Raw genomic sequence first — 19,584 nt, forward strand, 5'->3', positions numbered from 1 at the left:
GCTTCATTCTTGTACAGTAATGCCAAAACAAGCAGCTTTAGTGAAAATAGAAAAATGTTACCATTTCACATTGTAAACTTTGTGGGAGGGAATGCAGGAATAACTATCCAGTGTAACTTCCAGAGTACCCGTAATTGCTAAAGTAATGCCTACCGGGGCACGTAGACACTTTTTTATATCTACTTTTTAATGGACAAAGAACTTTAATACTCATCATTGTTACCGTGGTAAAAACAAAGAAAAAATGCAATTTTGCATCCAAATTTATTATTTGCTAGATTGAACAGAACTGGTCCTGGGAATGCCACTGGACCAGCATCATTTTGTTACATTGGGCGTGGTGGGGGTCACTATGAGTTGGGGCGACTTGATGGCAGCCAAGAACAACAGTACACTGAGGAGAAAAAATCACATTCTATTCAGTAGCTGGTTTTCTTTAATATCTCAGTAGACTGTACATTATAAATTACACATCTGAACTGTAAATTTTTAGGCAGAGAACTTTTATCTTTTCAAGATTAAGCTCTTAATATTTAAATGTAATATATTTAACCAAGTTCTTTGAATTTGTGTAGAAATGCTTATCTTTTGAATTTTGAAAAAAAAAAAAATTTTTTTTTTGATCTTTTTCCTTGCTAGGCCTGGGACAACCATCTGAGAAGGAATAGATCAATTGTTGTGGATTTGTTCCATGGGCAGCTAAGATCCCAAGTCAAATGCAAGACATGTGGGCATATAAGTGTGCGATTTGACCCTTTCAATTTTTTGTCTTTGCCACTACCAATGGATAGTTATATGCACTTAGAAATTACAGGTGGGCTACAAAGTTCTGAAAAATTATTTGACTCCATTGTCTTTTACCTTATTTAAGCAGCTTGAGTTAAGTATAGCTGTTTGTTTACAGGAAACCCTGGTGGCATAGTGGTTAAGTGCTACGGCTGCTAACCAAAAAGTTGGCAGTTCGAATCCACCAGGTGCTCCTTGGAAACTCTATGGGGCAGTTCTACTCTGTCCTATAGGGTCGCTATGAATCGGATATTGACTCAACAGCAAAGCGTATTTGTTTGCAATGAGGTCTCGTAAAGATCAGTAGTCAGCATGTTATAATCTAGCAATCTAGCTTCAAGCATGATTCGAGGCTTTAAAGATTTGGGATATTCAAGCCTCTGTCTGACAAAAATGGGCAATCCAAGGCTCGACAAAAGAGAATTGATATTTTATTGTATGACCTAATTTGCCTTTTCTACAATACATAGAATATAGGGAACAATCAGTCTTTAATATCTTAGGAGGAAACCCTAATCTCAAATATAGGTATATTTCAGTGTGCATGAGGTTTTATAACGTGGGCTCATTTTTGCACCCACTGATTCATCTTTTAGTTTCAAGCGTGCCAGAAACTCTTTTTAAAATCTTGCAAAGTCATTGGTCATTAAGGAAATGCAGTCAAAACCACAATGAGTTATCACTTCACATCCATTAGGATGCCTGTAAAAACAAAAAAGAAAAATAAGTGTTGGAGAGGACTTGGAGAAATAGGAACACATGTCCATTGCTGGTGGAACATAAAATGATACAGCCACTGTGGTTCCTCAAAAAGTTAAAGATATAATTACCGTATGACCCAGCAGTTCCACTCCCAAGTATATATTCAAGAGAAATGAAAACATATGTCTACACATAAACTTGTGCTTGAATGCTTATAGCAGCCAAAGATGGAAACAGCCCGAATGTCCATCAACTGATGAATGGATAAACAAATTGTAGTATATACGTACAATGTAATATTACTCAGCCATAAAAAGGAATGAAGTCCTGCTACATGCTACAACTTGGATTAACCTTGGAAACATTAATGCTAAGTGAAAGAAGCCAGACACAAAAGGTCGCATATTCTTTGATTCCTTTTGTATGAAATATCCAGAATTGGCAAATCCCTATAGACAGAAGGCAGATCAGTGGTTGCCAGGGGCTTGGAGGAAGGGATGATGAGGAGTGATTACTTAATGAGTGTGAGGTGTTTTTCTGGGGTTGGAGAAAAAGTTTTGAAACTAGAAAGAGGTGGTGGTTCCATGACATCATGGATATAGTAAATACCATTGAATTGTACATTTTAAAATGATTAATCGTATATGCATTTCACCTCAGTTTAAAAAAAAAAAAAACTTGCCAAGCCACTCATATTTTTATACCAGATGAACATCAAAAAATATTCACTTCCATGAAAAGAGAGAGTGGAGGGAGAGAGTGTGTAGCAAGGTGTATATGGGTTTTTGTGTGAGAGACTGACTTGATTTGTAAACTTTCACTTAAAGCACAATAAAAATTATTAAAAAAAAAAAATTCACTCAGTAGTAACCCTGAATACCATCTATTATAGCATTTTATGTATAAAATAACAGTCCTGGCTGAAATGTTCGCTATTTGTAAATCTGATAAATCTGCTTACAGTGGAAGGCTTTCAGTGAAACTTGCATTTTACTGATAAAAGCTTTTTTCTGTTCACAGTTATTAAGCTAGATGGTACTACCCCTGTACGATATGGACTAAGATTGAATATGGATGAAAAGTACACAGGTTTAAAAAAACAGCTGAGTGATCTCTGTGGACTTAAATCAGACCAAATTCTTCTTGCAGAAGTGCATAGTTCCAACATAAAGGTAATACTGACACCTCTGACAAGGAAACCCTCGATTCCATCCTTCAAAGATCATAGTTTTCTCTATCCTTAAAACATTAGTAGAATTAATTAAATGACCAAGGGAGATAATGTTGTTAGGTGATGTCGAGTCGTTTCCAGCTCATAGTGACCCTGTGTACAACAGAATGAAACATTGCCCAGTCCTGTGCCATCCTCACAATCGTTGCTTTGTTTGACCCCATTGTTGCAGCCATGATGTCAGTCCATCTTGTGGAGAACCTTCCTCCTTTTTGCTGACCCTCTACTTTAGCAAGCATGATGTTCTTCTCCAACGACTGGTGCCTCCTGATAGTATGTTGAAAGCATGTGAGACGAAGTATCGTTATTCTCACTTCTAAGGAGCATCCTGGCTGTACTACTTTTTTAGACAGATTTCTTTGTTCTTCTGGCAGTCCCTGTTATATTCAGCATTCTTCACCAACACCGTAATTCAAAAACATCAATTTTTCTTCAGTCGTCCTTATTCATTGTCCAGCTTTCACATGTGTAGGAGGCAGTTGAGATGATCAAATACAATAAAAAAGATTTACCAAATTTTCCAATCCAGAAAGGGTTATCAACTAGAATAACCAAAAAAAAAAAAAAAAAAAACCCCATTGTCATCAAGTCTATTCCGAATCTACTAGAATAAAGATGTCATAATGATGGTGGTATTTTTCAAGAAGGGAATACCTAAGCCCACAGCTGCCTATATGGAGTGACCTACTTGCGCCACTCCAGTGTAGGTTTCCCCCAGAGACTGCTGCTGCCACACCTGAGTGCCCTTGTGTATCACCACTGTAATAAAATTCTTCCTAGTTTAGGGTATTTTATGTAGTTACAAATCATGATAAACAGAGAAAATATTGAGGTCGTCAAGGATTTCACTTTACTTGGACCTACGATCAATGCCCATGGAAGCAGCAGTCAAGAAATCAAATGACATACTGCATTGGGCAAATCTGCTGCAAAAGACCTCTTTAAAGTGTTAAAAAGCTAAAATGTCACTTTGAGGACTAAAGTGTATCTGACCCAAGCCATGGTATTTTCAGTCACCTCATATGCTTCTGAAAGCTGGACAGTGAATAAGGAAGATCGAAAAAGGATTGATGCGTTTGGATTATGTTGTTGGTGAAGAATATTGAATATACCATGAACTGCCAGAAGAATGAACAAATTTGTCTTGTTAGAAGTACAGCCAGAATGCTCCTTAGAAGTAAGGATGGCAAGACTTTGTCTCACGTACTTTGGACATGTTATCAGGAGAGACCAGTCCCTGGAGGAGGACATCATGCTTGGTAAAGTAAAGGGTTGGCGAAGAAGAGGTAGGCCCTTGACAAGATAGATTGGCACAGTGACTATAACAGTGGGCTCAAGCATACCAACAGTTATGAGGATGGTGCAGGACCGAGCAGTGTGTTTCGTTCTGTTTTATGTTGGGTCACTATGAGTGACCTAACTCGATGGCACCTAACAACAACACTGTAGTTAATAAATGTGAGTTTTTGAGTATTTTTGTGTGTGTGTGTGTGTGAATATTTATGTATATTTGGCCTTTGAACACACTAGGAAATTAGTGAATAAAAACAAATTGACACAACCTAATAAATATAAAAATATATATATATATATATACCTACCCTAATTTGAGCTCCTACCATTGCTATCATTTGTATTTATCTTCAAAGTTTCTGAACAAACTTGCACCTCGTTGATACTTTTTTCATATGAAATGCAAAGACGTGACATCTCTAAGGGTTTTGGGTTTAAATGCTTGAAGAAAAGGACAAAACTTAAAAAGTCAATTATATACAACATATCTCCTGCCTATGGAAAGGAATGATGGTGTTTTTTGTTTATTTGTTTTGTTTTGGCAATGAGGTTATTTTTCGGTTATTTTGTCAACCATCTTTTAGTTAGTGTGAGAAAAATTATTCAATCATCTTGTTTGTTCTACTGAGCAACTAAGACGTTTGCTTCAGATATGTCAGAGAGATGATTTTCGATTTTATCTGAAACATCTCCCCTTTCTCATCTTGCTTCTTTTTTTATAGAACTTCCCTCAGGACAACCAAAAAATACGACTCTCAGTGAGTGGATTCCTATGTGCATTTGAGATTCCCATCCCTGGATCTCCCATTTCAGCTTCTAGTCCAATACAGACAGGTAAGATAGAACTAAAAGCTTCTCCTCATAAACTCAGCTTTAGAAAGTGGTCTGAGAGTTGCCATAGTGTTTATATTTGTTTAGGCCGAGGATATTAAAGCAAAAGAATGTTTGAGCTAGAAGGAAACAGTAGTGATCATTCGCCTCAAGTTTCTCATTGTATGGATGAGAAACCTAAAATCCAAAGTACCCAAGTGACTATTACGTAACTAGTTATTAGGTAATCTACCACTGGAATTCAGATCTCTAACTAACACGGCAGCAGATGATATGAGAGGAACATACTATCAGAAAACACAAGCATGAATATAGCTAAGCAGGAATTTGTTTATCTAATATTACATGTGATTTAATATGGTAATTCAGTGAGTCTTTGAGCTATTAATATGCTTTGTCCATTCCTCTTTATACTGCTTACAATTAAGCTTACTCCCCAACTATAAAGGACTTCATAGAGAAGGAGTCTCCAGATGGTGAACCCTCTCTTAAGTCTTTAGACACCTTTCTAATTGGCACTTAGTAGGTAGACTAATGGTAGTTAGTAGGTCAGACTAATTGTGGATTGGTCAATGATTTACTGTTGCTTTAGGTTTAGAGCAACACTGTGCGATAGAACTTTCTGCACTGATGGAAATTTTCTGTAATCTGTATTGCCCAATATGGTAGCCACTAGTAATATAGGCTGTTGAGCACTTGAAATGTGGCTGGTGAGACTGAGGAAATAATTTTTTAATTTAATTTTAAAGTAAAAAGCAACATCTGGCTCAAAGCTACCATATTGTATGGAGCAGATTAGAACTCTTTATGTGCTGCAACATGGTGCTGATACAGGTGTTTTTACAAAACTCTGCTTACAGTTTCTAGCAGATACTCTTGCTTTGTTATTTGTTCAGTCTGAGTTGAGGTAAAACCTGACATTGAAATCTTCTCCAAAAAAAAAAAGAAAAAAGAAATTCTTCCAGTCAACCTAGAATTATTATTTGAGTTATGGTTTCTGCCTGCTTTCTGTTCAAAGGGACTGTACTACCACTGGTTTGGATCCCCAGGGTACTTGAGAAAAGAGTCAAGATAAAGGTATCTGAAGCGCTTATAGTACTGTATTTACCTTTGAATTTATAGATTTCTCCTCTTCCCCATCTACAAATGGAATGTTCACCCTAACTACCAATGGAGACTTGCCCCGACCAATATTCATCCCCAATGGAATGCCAAACACTGTCGTGCCGTGTGGAACTGAGAAGAACTTCACAAATGGAATGGTGAATGGTCATATGCCATCTCTTCCTGACAACCCCTTTACAGGCTACATCATTGCAGTCCACCGAAAAATGGTTAGTTGTACATTAGCCAAGTTACTGCTGGTCTTGCCAGTCTCATTTGTGGGCTATAGTCATTTTCTGTCTTTCCAACATCTTCACTGAATTTAAGTTTGCATATGGTAATGTAAGTGATTGCAGCCAGGATTTAGTATCATACATGATGGCCTGTGTATGAAAGGACATTCCTAAGTCATATTTAGACACAGTAGCATAGCTGATGCATCAGAGTATTACTTTCTTTAAGAAGCTTGTGTCTCCTATATGTTCATGTAAGGAGCCCTGTTGGCACAATGGTTGAACACTCAGCTGCTAACCGAAAGGTTGGCGGTTCAAACCCACCTAGCAACTCCATGGGAGAAAGACCTGGCAATCTTCTACCATAAACATGGCAGCCTAGAAAATCCTATGGGGCAGTTCTAATCTGCAACATGGGGTCACTATGAGTAAAAATCAACTTGACAGCACCTACCAACGCCATATGTTCGTGTAGGCAAGTACGTCTTCTCTGCCATATAAATGTGCTGCCTTTGGAGAAGGTACTTTTTTTTTTTTGAGGACACAAGAATGTTCTTGGGCAAGACAAGCTGTGTATAATTCTTCCCTTGGTAGACTATTATGTGGCTATTACATTAAAGGCTGATTCTTTGATAAAAACAATGGAAGATATGAAAAACCAATCAGTGGATAATTGTTAAAGAGATAATCTATGTAAATGGCAATTTGGTAGAGTAGAAATAGCACTGGACTAGGAATTGAGCAACCTGCTTTAGTTCTAATTCTGCCACTAGATAGCTGATTGAGCTTTTTCAGCCTCAGTTTCCTAATTTTATAAAATAAGGGAGTAGGGCTGCTAGATAATTTTTAAGATTCATTAGTCACCCCTACCTCTGTTCAAAATTTTCTCCAGCTTTCTAATTTCCAGGGTGTCCAAGTTATAACTTTCAGTGATGATTAAAACAAACATCAGAATCTGACCAAGACAGTTTAACCTGACATCACAGAAGATACCAAGCTTGACTGTCGTCTCTTCTCTTTTTCCCTCTTGGGCTTTGCTTACTCTTCTCCTCAGTCTTTGTCTTCTGTTTTCTATCATATTTTGTTGGTGAATTTTTCTGGTTTCTTTCTTTAAATTTTATTCCCGTTTTTTTTTCCTGGTATAAAATGTATTGTGCCTTGCTCATTGAAAAAGCAGATGAACTGAGTTTAGTAAAGATGCTGAATATAAGATCAATATACAGAAATCAAGTACATTAATTATAGAACAGCAACAAGAGAAATTGAAATTGTTAAAAGATAAAAAGGGGATTGTATTAATTTCTAGGGCTGGTGTTAGCTGAAGTCACTAAACGAATAATTTCTTTTATAAGGATCAGCACAAAGCTGGTTCCTATGAGGCAGAGGTTAAAGATGTCCCAAATGTCCAGCTTTTCCAAGCTGCTGTACCACTCCATCATCTCTAACATCAGCTACTCCCTCTCCCCTCAGCACTCTCCCTCCTGTCTTTGGATTCCCTAATTTGCTGCAAAGTCTCACAGAACTCATGAACTACATATAGGAAATGGCTTAGCCAGTTGTGGAGGCTGGCAAGTCCCAAGTTCGTGGGTCAGGCGTAGGCTTCCCCCAACTCACATGGCTGCAGGAACTGATAACCGGCAGTTCAGACCACAGGCACCTGGCTTCCAAGGCTGTAGAAGCTAATGAATCAGGTCACACACTAGGCCACCGGCACAAGGGGCTGTGGAGGCCAGCAAATCCCAGAATCGGCAGGTCAGACAGCAAGCCTCTGGGGAGGTCAGCTGATCACAAACTGAACGTGGGAGGCTGCAGATGCAGGGAGAGAGTGCCTCACCAGAACACACACATGCATCTTAGATGCAGGCCACAACCAGCAAGGCTATGTATGACCCAGTATACACCTTACACTAATCTTGCCTCATCAACGTGTAAAGGTCAGGATCCACAACACGTAAAATGGTGGACAACTACACAGTACTGGGAACCGTGGCCCAGCCAAGTGGATACATAACCCCAACCATCACAGGTTCCATATACCTTGTTTGCATAGTCCCACTCAGTCATTGTGTGTGAGTCACAAAGACCACGGCTTGACGGGCCATATTTAGTAATTCATTGCACCGCAGTCACAGAAATTCATTTTCTCACTGTTCTTGACACTAGAAGCCCGAATTTACGGAGTTGGCAGGACCATGCTCCCTCTGAAGGATCTAGGGGGAGAATCCTTCCTCGCCTCTTTAGCTTCTGGTGGTTCCACCTATTCCTTGTTGAGGCTGCATAACTCCAGTCCCATCTCCACATGGCCTTCTTTTCCTTTTCCCTCTGCCTTTCTCTTACAAGGACACTTCCACTTCCCATTGGATTTACAGTCTTCCCAGATAATCCAGGATGATCTCACCTTGAGGTCATCATTTAATTGCATCGTAAAGATTCTTTTTCCAAGTAAGGTCACATTCACAAGTTTCAGGGATTAGGATGTAGACATATCTTTTGGCGGGGGCGGGGGGTCACCATTCAACCTATTACAGGTACCGTTTATCATAATATCAAAAAAATCAAGTATCTAGGAATAAACTTAACAAATGATGTATAAGAGATCTATACAGGAAACAATAAAATAGTGTTGATAGAAATTAAAGAGGACTCAGATATTTTAAGAAATAAACCATGTTCATGGATTAGAAGACTCAGTATTTTAAAGATAACAGTTCTCCACAAAATGACCTATAGATTCAGTGCATAATCCCAATAAAAAATGCCAACTGTGTGTGTATGTGCTTGTGTGTCTGTGTGTACATGCATGTAACTTGATAAGCTGATCCTATTATGTGAAAGTACAAAGCACCAAGAATAACAAAAACTCTTGAATTAAAGCATGAGGAATTGATCTACTGCATATCAAGATTTATCATATAAAGCTATGATACTGAAGACAATAGGTAGTAATGCAAGAAAAGACAAGCCAGTGGAATAAAGTAAAGAACATAGAAACAAGTATGATTTATAACAAAGATGGTATTGCAGAACAGTGAGGGAAAGTTAGCTTTTTCAGTAAATGGTGCTGCAACAATTGGGTATCCATATGAAACTTGACACCTACCTCTCACCATACAAAAATCAATTCCAGGTTGATTGTATAAGTAAATATGAAAAGTAACACAATAAAACAGCCCCTGGAAGATAATAAAGATTAATATATTTATGACCTTAGTGAAGGGAAGACTACTTAAATTGGACAGAAAAAGCACTAAGTGTAAAGGGAAGAGATTGATAAACTTTATTAAAATTAAGAATTTTAGTTCCATCGAAAGACAACATTAAGAAAGTAAAAAGGCAAGCCTCAGAATAGAAGATTTTTGTAACTTATTACCAACAAAAAGGGCTCAATCCAGAAAATACAAAGAGCTCCTGTTAAGTCATTAAGAAGAAAACAATTCACTTTAAAAAAAAAAAATGGTCCAGATGTTTGAATAGGCACTTCACAAAATAGATATTCAAAAAGCCCATAATCTTGTAGAAAAGTGATCACCCTCACTAGTAATCAGAGAAATGTAAATAAAAACCACATTAAGATATCACTGCGTAGTATTAAGTAGACTGATAGTGTTGGTAAGCATCGGGAACTCTTATGAGAATGTAAATTGATAGAGCTACTTTGGAAGACAGTTTTCTAGTTAAAGATAAGCAATTCCGCTCTTAAGTATCCACCCAACAGATATGTACACCAGGAGATAAGTATAGGAATGTTCATAGCAACATTATCTGTAATAGCCCAAAACTGAAAATACCAATGGCCATTAATGGTAGAAAGGATAAGACAGTTGTGATATATTCATACAACGGAATGTCGTACAGCAATGAAATTATAGTTAGTCCCAACATAAATTAATCTCATAAACACATGCTGAGGGGGGAAAAAGAACAGACACAAAAGAAAACGAATTATGTGATTCTATTTATATAAACTTCAAAAACAGGAAGAATAAGTATGTGTGCATAGGCTATGGAACTGCAACTAAAAGCAAGGAAGTGATTACCATAAAAATGAGGATAATAGTTACCCTTGGGAGGAAGCAAAAGGGAGGTTCTCGGAGTGCTGGTAGTATTCTGTTTCTGGAACTGAGTGATGATTACACAGCTATTTCCTTTATGATAATTCTTTGAAATATACTTTTCCCCCTTTGAATTAGTAGCCCTTGATGTAAAGTGATATTTTGACCATATAGACGATGTTCCAGGGTGGTATGAGGTGACAGCCTAGAGAACCAAGGATATGTCTGTGAGTTGGAATTGCCCTTAAGCACAGCTTCATGTGGTCCCATCAGCGAAAATAACTGGGAGAGTCATGCATTTCTCCAGCTGTTTCTTACCAAGCATTATCAGATTGTATAATAAGCACTCAAGTGTGTTTTTTGAGATCTTTCTTAGAAAACAACTCTTAGTTATGATGTACGTGAAGTATTATATTGTATATAAAATACTAGGTAAGTTAAGCATTATATACAGTTTTCTAATTATTAAACCATAAAGCCATATTGTCATCTTGAATTTGCACTTTTTAGCCAGTCCCCTATTTCCAGATTCCTGCATGAACTAGCCAGTCGTATTTGGGAATGCCTAAAATTGATTTTACTGTATGTCTATCCCAAGTCAACTCCCTTTCCCCATTATTTCTATGAAAGACAACACCATTCTTCCATGCCAGCGGCCGAAAGCTGAGAGCGCTCTTAGTTTTGTTTTGTTTTCCTTTCAAAACTCCATATTCAGTATATCACTGTGCTTTTAATTTCTTCTTTCAAAATACTACTTGAATTCATTTTCATTGCTGATTTCTTCTTTCAGACCCTTTTGACCTTATGGTTCAGTTATTTCGAACGCATTTTATTTTCCTTCTACTTCTCTCTGAAAGGTAGAAAAAGAAAGGAACAAAGCAAGGCAACATAGGCAAGAATACTCAGAGAGGTAAAGGGAGAAATAATGGATTGACACAGCAGCTAAATGGCAAGTCAGTTTCAAGAAAGAAAAAAGTGATTACATGGGTCACAGAAGTCGAAAAGAAAGAAAACTGACAAAGCTTAGCAATGTAACCAAGTAAAGAAATACAGCAAGAATTTGGCATGTTTAGGTCAAGTGAGTTTTTTTCAGATGAGAGAAAATGTCATTAGAAGAGGACAAAAGGAAAATTCCTGGTGAGATAGAACTGGGAGCATCATCTTTTGAGGAAGTGAGCAGGTATGGGCTGCCTGGCCCTGAGAAAAGTTACCTTCAAAAGAATGAAAATTGTGTGGGATCAGAAAAGAGATATATTGAGAAGAATAGAGGAGAGAGATGGGTGTGGTTCCCAAATGGTCTCATTTATAAATTAGTAAAGTAAGTCAATTCTTAACAAATGTTAAGAATTGTAGTGGAGGAAAAGTGGAGGTTTAAGGAGAGAAGAACTAAATCTAAGTTTTTAATTTTTTACAGAATTGTTACACTGAAATGGGTTTTAAAATCATGTATTTAGCTAAGCTTGAATGTATAATGACAAAATCAAATGTTTGAGAATCTGAACTAAAGAAGGATCTTTCCACTTAGAAACTAGTCATCCCCTAGTGAGTTTATACGTTGTTGGTTTACTTAGCCTTTCTAACTACTACAGAAGACCAAACTTTTTATAAAGAAATGTCCAAGTGTTCAGGAGCTTTTTGAGCAGTCCCAAACTCCCACCAATTTTTCTATTATACTAAACTTCGGTTTTATGCAGCAGCCATTTCCAAGCTAATTCTATGTAGTATCTTTATATTAAAGAATATCATATAAATCACCTTAACATACTCAAAGCAAATATTTTAAAATTTTAACTTACTTTTATTCTATCATGTATTTAAAAAACAAAAAGGAGTAAAGCTGCTTAGCTGCTTTCAGGAAAGTGAATAACATTATGAAACTAAATACCAGGATTTCACAATCCCCAGAAGTTTGGGATACTCATTCTGAGCAAAGTGCATTTTGAGGGAGTTTTTTATTTACGGCATATTTTCTAGAGATACGGTTTTAATTATTTAAGGGACTTGATGTATTAAAGTATTATTAGTTTTTACATGTGATTCAGTGTGTGAGAAATGTTTGTCAGAGAAAATTGTAGTTTGAAAATACAAAATGCTGAAAACCAAGTTTGTTGAATAGGCAACAACTCTAAAATTGGCAGTACCTCAGCCTTTCAGTGACTCCACTTTGAATAGCCATTCTCTTCATACTCATAAGGATGGTTTCATAAAAGAAGAGTGTGGTCGTGACTAATTTGAAAATGGTAATGATGTGTGTCATTGGCAGTCTTAGCAAAAGGAAATGGAGGAGTCAGAGGCCTGTTTTCTCAGCTCTCTCTTCTCTTTGTTTGTACATATAGATGAGGACAGAACTTTATTTCCTGTCATCTCAGAAGAATCGCCCCAGCCTCTTTGGAATGCCACTGATAGTTCCGTGTACTGTGCATACCCGGAAGAAAGACCTGTATGATGCGGTTTGGATTCAAGTATCTCGGTTAGCCAGCCCGCTCCCACCTCAGGAAGCTAGTAACCATGCTCAGGATTGGTGAGTTCAAGAGATCAACCTAAACTTATAGTTTCCAAACTCTAGAAGGGTAATAATTTATGTGCATTCTGTGTGATTCCATGTCAAGTTAATTACTCCTTTAAGAACCATCTAGAGAACAGACCAGTTCAACCATTTGATTTGATATTTTGAGTAGGAGAGAATATACAGTTTCCATTAGTCACCTAGACCATCTAGTGTCCAACAATCCTTCCATTCTCTAATTTCTTGCCTAAATCCCTCCTGTTAATATTTCAGGTAGTATCTTCATCTTCTTTTATTGCAAAAGGAGAGGATTTGATTTCATCAGGAAATTTGTATCATCATTTAAAAAAAAAAAAGTGTTGCTGTTCAGTCGATTCTGACTTATAAGTGACCCTATACGACAGAGTAGAACTGCCCCATAGGGTTTCCAAAGAGCAGCTGGTGGATGTGAACTGCCGACCTTTTGGTTAGCAGCCATAACACTTAACCACTGCACCAGCAGGTCTCCGTAGTTCTCTGAAATTCAGGATGGGAGCAACAGTGTGCTTATCTATATATGAACTCTGAAAATTCTCATTCTGTAACAAATGATTCAGTTGGATTGTTTCCAGCTATGTCATTTTAACATAGAATAATTTTATTAAGCCTGGGTAAAGAAAATAAGCATCTTCTGTTTTCTTTCTATTCCCTCTTCCAGTGTTGGGATCTGATGGCTCATTTATATCTCAGTTGAATTAAAGATTGTTTTCTTATTATCATGATGCAAGTGAGAGTTCTGCTTCTTTGTTGACTGAGTAAAAAAGTTCTCTCTGCTGATGGCTGTTTGTTATGGTGCAGGGTCTTTTGATGATTAGGATAAGACTGAAGGTAAATAAATGTTAAGGGAAAACTGCAAGTAATAAATGAGCCATTTAGTTGGTAAATGTGTTTAGTACAGATGACAACTGAGCCAGATTAAATTCGAAGTGAAAGTCTGAGTGAATTAAAAGACTTCTAGATGAAGCTTTATGTATTAGATGTGGATTATGAGGGAAAAAGGAGTTCAAGCTAGATTTTCAGCCTCAGCAGTTATTGGTGAATGGCAGTTACCATTTAATGAAATGAGAAAGACTGGAGAAGGAACAGGTTTTGGCAAGAGATGACAGGAATCAAGTTAAATTCAGCATACCTACTATATATCTAAAACGCAGTGGTGAAGAGCCTGGCCGCTAACCAGAAGGTCAGCAGTTCGAATCATTGGAACTCATTGGAAACCCTATGGGGCAGTTCTACGCTATCTATAGGGTCACTACGAGTCAAAATTGACACGACAGCAATGGGTTTATTATATATCCGAGTAGGAAATACACCTGAGTGTTCCTTGATGGAGATATAAATATACTTGTCATCAACAAATAGTTGGTATTTAAAACCATGAGACCAAATGATGTCACTTAGAGAGGAAGAGTTAGATAGAGAAGATGCCCAAGATCTAATTCTTGTGGCATTCCAACATTTAGAGGTTGAGAAGAGGAGGAGGAGGCAAAACAGGAGTTTGAGAATAAGCAGCCAGTGATGTAAGAGGAAAACCAGGAGTAAGTAGTGTTCCAGAAAGCTAAGTAAAAGAAATGTTTCAAGGAAAGAGTGATCAGCTGTTTCATATACTACTGATGAAGAAAAAGAATGGTAATTAACTACTGGATTCTGTAAAATGGCAGCCTTCAGTGACCTTTGCAAAGCTCTTTTAGTGGAATGCTATAGGTGAAGGCATGGAGGACGGAGTGGGTTAAAAAGAGAATGGTCCTACAGACATTAAAAAGATAGCAACAGCTTATCTTTTAGAGATACACGCTGAAATATTTATGGATGAAATGATACTAATGTCTGTGATTTCCTTCAAAATAACCTAGTAGGGGCCTGGAGCAAGATGGCATGAGCAGCTGCACGACCTCCCCCCTCAACACAAAATATCCCCCCCCCCAAAAAAAAGCAGAAACTGGCAGAACCAATTTTGTCAAAACTCTGGGAACCAGAAAAATGTGACATATAAACAGTAGGAAAGCTCTGGTTTTCTATTCACTTGCGCCCCATCCCTTCCTCAACTCAGTGTGGCCATTTTTTTTTTTTTTTTCTTTTCTGGGTCCACGTTTGCATGTGTTTTTGTGTGTATGTGTGTGTGCTTTAAGTGAAGGTTTACAAATCAAGTCAGTCTCTCATACAAAAATTTATGTACGCCTTGCTATGTACTCCTAACTGCTCTCCCCCTAATGAGACAACACACGCCTTCCCTCCACTCTCTATTTTTGTGTCCATTTGGCCAGCTCCTGACCCCCTCTGCCCTCTCATCTCCCCTCCAGACGGGAGATGCCAACATAGTCTCATGTGTCTACTTGATCCAAGAAGCCCACTCTTTACCAGTATCGTTTTCTATCCCATTGTCCAGTCCAATCCCTGTCTGAAGAGTTGGCTTTGGGAATGGTTCCTGTCTTGAGCCAACAGAAAGTCTGGGGATCATGACCTCTGGGGTCCTTCCAGTCTCAGTTAGACCATTAAGTCTGGTCTTTTTAGGAGAATTTGGGGTCTACATCCCACTGCTCTCCTACTCTGTCAGGGGTTCTTTGTTATGTTCCCTGTCATGGCAGTCATCACTTGTACCAGGCACCGTCTAGTTCTTCTGGCCTCAGGCTGATGTAGTTTCTGGTTCATGTGGTCCTCTCTGTCTCTTGGGCTCATAATTACCTTGTGTCTTTGGTGTTCTTCATTCTCCTTTGCTCCAGGTGTGTTGAGACCCATTGATGCATCTTAGATGGCTGCTTGCTAGCATTTAAGACCCCATATGCCACTCTCCAAAGTGGGATGCAGAATGGTTTCTTAATAGATTTTATTATGCCAGTTGACTTAGATGTTCCCCAAAACTGTGGTTCCCAAACGCCTGCCCCTGCTACACTGGCCTTCGAAGCGTTCAGTTTATTCTGGAAACTTCTTTGCTTTTAGCTTAGTCCAGTGTGACCATCTTTAAGTGGCATCAACCCACTCTCCCAGAGAGGGAGCCTGGTCTCTGTTTCTAGATATGAAATATCTAGACTAGGCAAATGCATAAGAACAAAAGCTTATTAGTGGTTACCAGGGACTAGGGGCAGGAGAAAGTGGGAGTATAGCTGAAGGGGTATGAGTTTCTGTTTAGGATGATGAAAAACTTTTGGAAATGGGTAGTGGTGATGGTTGTACAACACAGTGAATATAATTAATGTCATGGAATTGTACACTTAAAAATGGTTAAAATGGCAATTTTTGGCCTGGTGGCATAGTGGTTAAGTGCTGTGGCTGCTAACCAAAGGGTCAGCAGTTCAAATCTGCCAGGCGCTCCTTGGAAACTCCGTGGGGCAGTTCTACTCTGTCCTATAGGGTCATTCTGAGTCGGAATCGACTTGATGGCACTGGGTTTGGTTTTTCTTTTAAATATATTTACTGCAATAAAACATTTTAAAAAGCAAAGAATCTAGTGGAAGTGGCTAAGGATATAAATCAAATGAGTTGAGTGATGAATACGTGGGGGTTCATTGTAAAATTCTTTATATTGTGAATGTTTATATCAGTAAATTTGAAATTTTAGATTAAATGGACACATTTCTGGAATTAAGGTTTATGCAATAGAGTAATTATTTTGAGGAACAGGAGGAAGGAGCAAAGTAAAGATTTGAGGGTAGTGATTCGAGATTTCAATTGGGTCAAGGAATTGTTATAGTAGTGATACTAGAGTAAGTGATATGAAAAGTCAGGAGATGGTCGTTACAAAGGCAGGATACTTAGAATTGAGATTTTGGAGGTAGTAAAGTTTGTGCTGACAAAGCCTAGAGTATGATCCTTAGAGAGGGTGGCTTAGATGGGGTGGAGGAAATTATTGTTGGAAATGAAGAGGCCAAGGTATTGTTGAATTAATTACATTGCTCTTGAGGTCAACAAGAAAACAGAATTGATAGAACAGTGAACCAAGTGCTAAAATCTTTAGTCAATAAGGAAGAGATGCACTTACTAAAGAGGAATAGTAGTGTTAATACTGAGTAGCACAAGCTACAAAGAAGTCACATTTTTTTAGAATGAAGGAAATAAAAATCACCTAGGCGTGCCAAAGAGAGGAGTAAGGAGGAGACCTGTATCACCTCCAGGTTCTAGGATGTATGGAATGTATGAGAATAAGTATCACTGAAGAGGCTGTAAGGAAAGCAGGGTCCTCCGCAAAGCCAGGCTTTAGTTAGAGCAAAAAGGCAAAGGAAATGTCGAGAAGAGAAGTGCGACTTAGTTCCCTTCAGGAGCGCTATCTGCTCATTTTGTCCCTTTACTTTTCTTTTGATTCTTCACTTATCCTTCATTTATGTTTGAACATGATACTAGACAGTATGGGCCATCAATATCAATTTACTCTCTGAGTTGCACAGAAAAATGGGAACTCCCATCTTTCAACAAGATACTCATTTTCTTACAATGAATCCTTATCATGGTTTCATTAATTTCGGCAGCCATATAATTGCCACTACCAAGTCCCAAATGAACAGTATACTACTCTTACATCATATTCCTTGTACTGCTTCTTATTGGGACAAGGATGAGTTAAAAAAAAAAGTCTGTCTTGACAATAATCATTGACAGTTAAAGGAAGTTATTTCCAGAATGGTGTGTAGCTTATAGCTTTGAGTAGTTAAAGCACAGGGAAAAGGGGTACCTAGCTGGTACCACATCCAGGATTCTGATTAAGGAAGGCTTCTATATATACAATTGGTCAGCTCCTCAATAGACTGTTAAGACTTTTCAGCCTTCAGTGGTGTGTCAATGTTCTTGTCATGGAAAGGTGTAATTATTTTAGTTTAATGTGAATTAAATCTCCTAATATCGTAAGGGCTGAAAGATAATTGATGTATGACTGCATGATTGACCTATATTGTAAAATTTGCATGGACCACATGGACTCATTTAGGGGCATCTGGCCGCCTAGTACGTCCACGCTGCTGTAAGCAGGAATACAGCGTGGGAGTCCAGAGTGCGGTTGGTACAGGGCCGCAACTAATGGATTAGGATAAGTCACGTTGAACAGTCAGCCTAAGCGTACTGCTGTGACAAATGTTCCTGCAAGATGAAAAGGAGTTGGACCCCAAGCCAGAAATGCTTCTTATGCTATTTGGTGTATGTTCTCTTCTGTTTCAGTGATGACAGTATGGGCTATCAATATCCATTCACTCTACGAGTCGTGCAGAAAGATGGGAACTCCTGTGCTTGGTGCCCATGGTATAGGTAAAGTGACCAAAAGAAAACTTATAGTGGAATTGCAGCTTCGGATAAAGTACCTTTTTAATAAGGTTTCCAGGTTTGAAACTAGCAAAGAGTGAGAAGGTTGAAATAAACTTAGGAATTACCCATTCCTCTCTTTGTTGTGAGGTCAATAGCTAGATTTTGCTTTTGAGACCTAGCTGGTTTAATAAACTCTACAGTTTATACCAAATTCATAGTTTTTGATCAATAGTTCTTATTCTGTATCTTCAGCTCCTTAAAAATAAATCGCTTTGGCAATTCTGAGCCCAATAGAATATAGTCTGCATACTAGACCTTGCTGGAAGTCTGTTCTAGCGGGGAAAATGCCTGACAATACTAAAGTCAGCCTTTAGAGAAAAGAAATCACAGACTTACAAACTGAGTCTAAAGTATACATTGGAACCATGGCTTTGTCATGGTTTTTCTACCCACCCGCGTCAGCACCATGGATTTTTGTATACATTTATTTAACGTGCAACTTTTCAAACAAGGAAATAAGTGTTAGTAATACCAGATAAATTGCCTGCCTCAGAGCATTAAATAATTGAATTTAGAATTTCTTCAGATCTGTGGTATCTCAAATGTCCAATTCTCATATCATTTATTTGCCAGAAAGCTCACATCTTCATGTGGCTTAACAAGTGGCTACCAAGAGCTTTGAAAAACCAAAGACTTGAGAAATGATAATTATCAGCATGATTCCCTGAAATATTAATAATTATTAATATTTGTCCACTTATCAGACTCTGAAGCTAGAAGCCCATCGTGAAGCCCAAGGAAGTAGAGACGCAGGATAGGAGCATATTACTGATAAAGAAAATACATGTAGAGTCTTTCATAATTATTTCTTCTTCAATAAACCTTTTTTTCCTCTTTAGATTTTGCAGAGGCTGTAAAATTGATTGTGGGGATGACAGAGCTTTCATTGGAAATGCCTACATTGCTGTGGATTGGGACCCCACAGCCCTTCACCTCCGCTATCAGACATCACAAGAACGGGTAAGCACTCAGGGCTACCATAAGATGGTGGATTTTATATGTTTAAGTGTATCATGCTATTTCTGTTTTAGAAATTTAAATAGACTCAGAAAAACATGCATTGGCATTCTCTATGGCACTTAATATACTGACAGGACTGCTGTTTTGTTTTTTTTTTTTCAGTTTTCCCACTCCTAGAGTCAATTGTATTGAGGCATTTAAATAAAATAAATCTAGAAACAAGATCCTGGGTATAATTCTCTGGCCATGGCATATCAAGCAGGAAATCTCTCTCTGCCTGTTCATTAGATATCAATGAAGCTACAGCATTTGGTAACCACAACTACTTAGTTTAAAAACATCCCAGTGTTATACTTATTATCTTTAATGGGTATAGTGATCAGAGAAGTTAGTAAAAGGACTGGAATGTTTTAAGACTGGACATCGAAGAGTAGGCCTCCATAGTTGTTGTTTACACTGGTCATTCATCTATTCCCACTCTCTGACCAGAGCAGTTTTTAAAATTTGAAAATATTATTTCAAAAAGAATAGTAACTCCATACTAAAAATGTTTGCCTTAGGCAG

At 38.0% G+C, this 19,584-nt stretch overlaps 1 protein-coding gene across 8 annotated transcripts in view; it reads left to right on the forward strand.

Moving 5' to 3' along the window:
* Positions 1–19,584, forward strand: part of USP32 (ubiquitin specific peptidase 32) — a 205,463-nt gene that overhangs the window by 171,296 nt on the left and 14,583 nt on the right. For 7 of the 8 annotated variants that reach the window (XM_064271349.1, XM_023553508.2, XM_023553509.2 and 4 more), the window contains 7 exons: positions 640–814; positions 2,509–2,660; positions 4,735–4,846; positions 5,966–6,177; positions 12,569–12,753; positions 17,917–18,003; positions 18,900–19,020. In XM_064271349.1, the coding sequence (XP_064127419.1) occupies positions 640–814; positions 2,509–2,660; positions 4,735–4,846; positions 5,966–6,177; positions 12,569–12,753; positions 17,917–18,003; positions 18,900–19,020 (1,044 nt within the window). The remainder of the gene's footprint in view (positions 1–639; positions 815–2,508; positions 2,661–4,734; positions 4,847–5,965; positions 6,178–12,568; positions 12,754–17,916; positions 18,004–18,899; positions 19,021–19,584) is intronic. The other variant, XM_064271351.1, reaches the window with a different exon arrangement.

The sequence above is a fragment of the Loxodonta africana genome, chromosome 18, assembly GCF_030014295.1.
Source record: "Loxodonta africana isolate mLoxAfr1 chromosome 18, mLoxAfr1.hap2, whole genome shotgun sequence".
Lineage (NCBI taxonomy): Eukaryota > Metazoa > Chordata > Mammalia > Proboscidea > Elephantidae > Loxodonta > Loxodonta africana.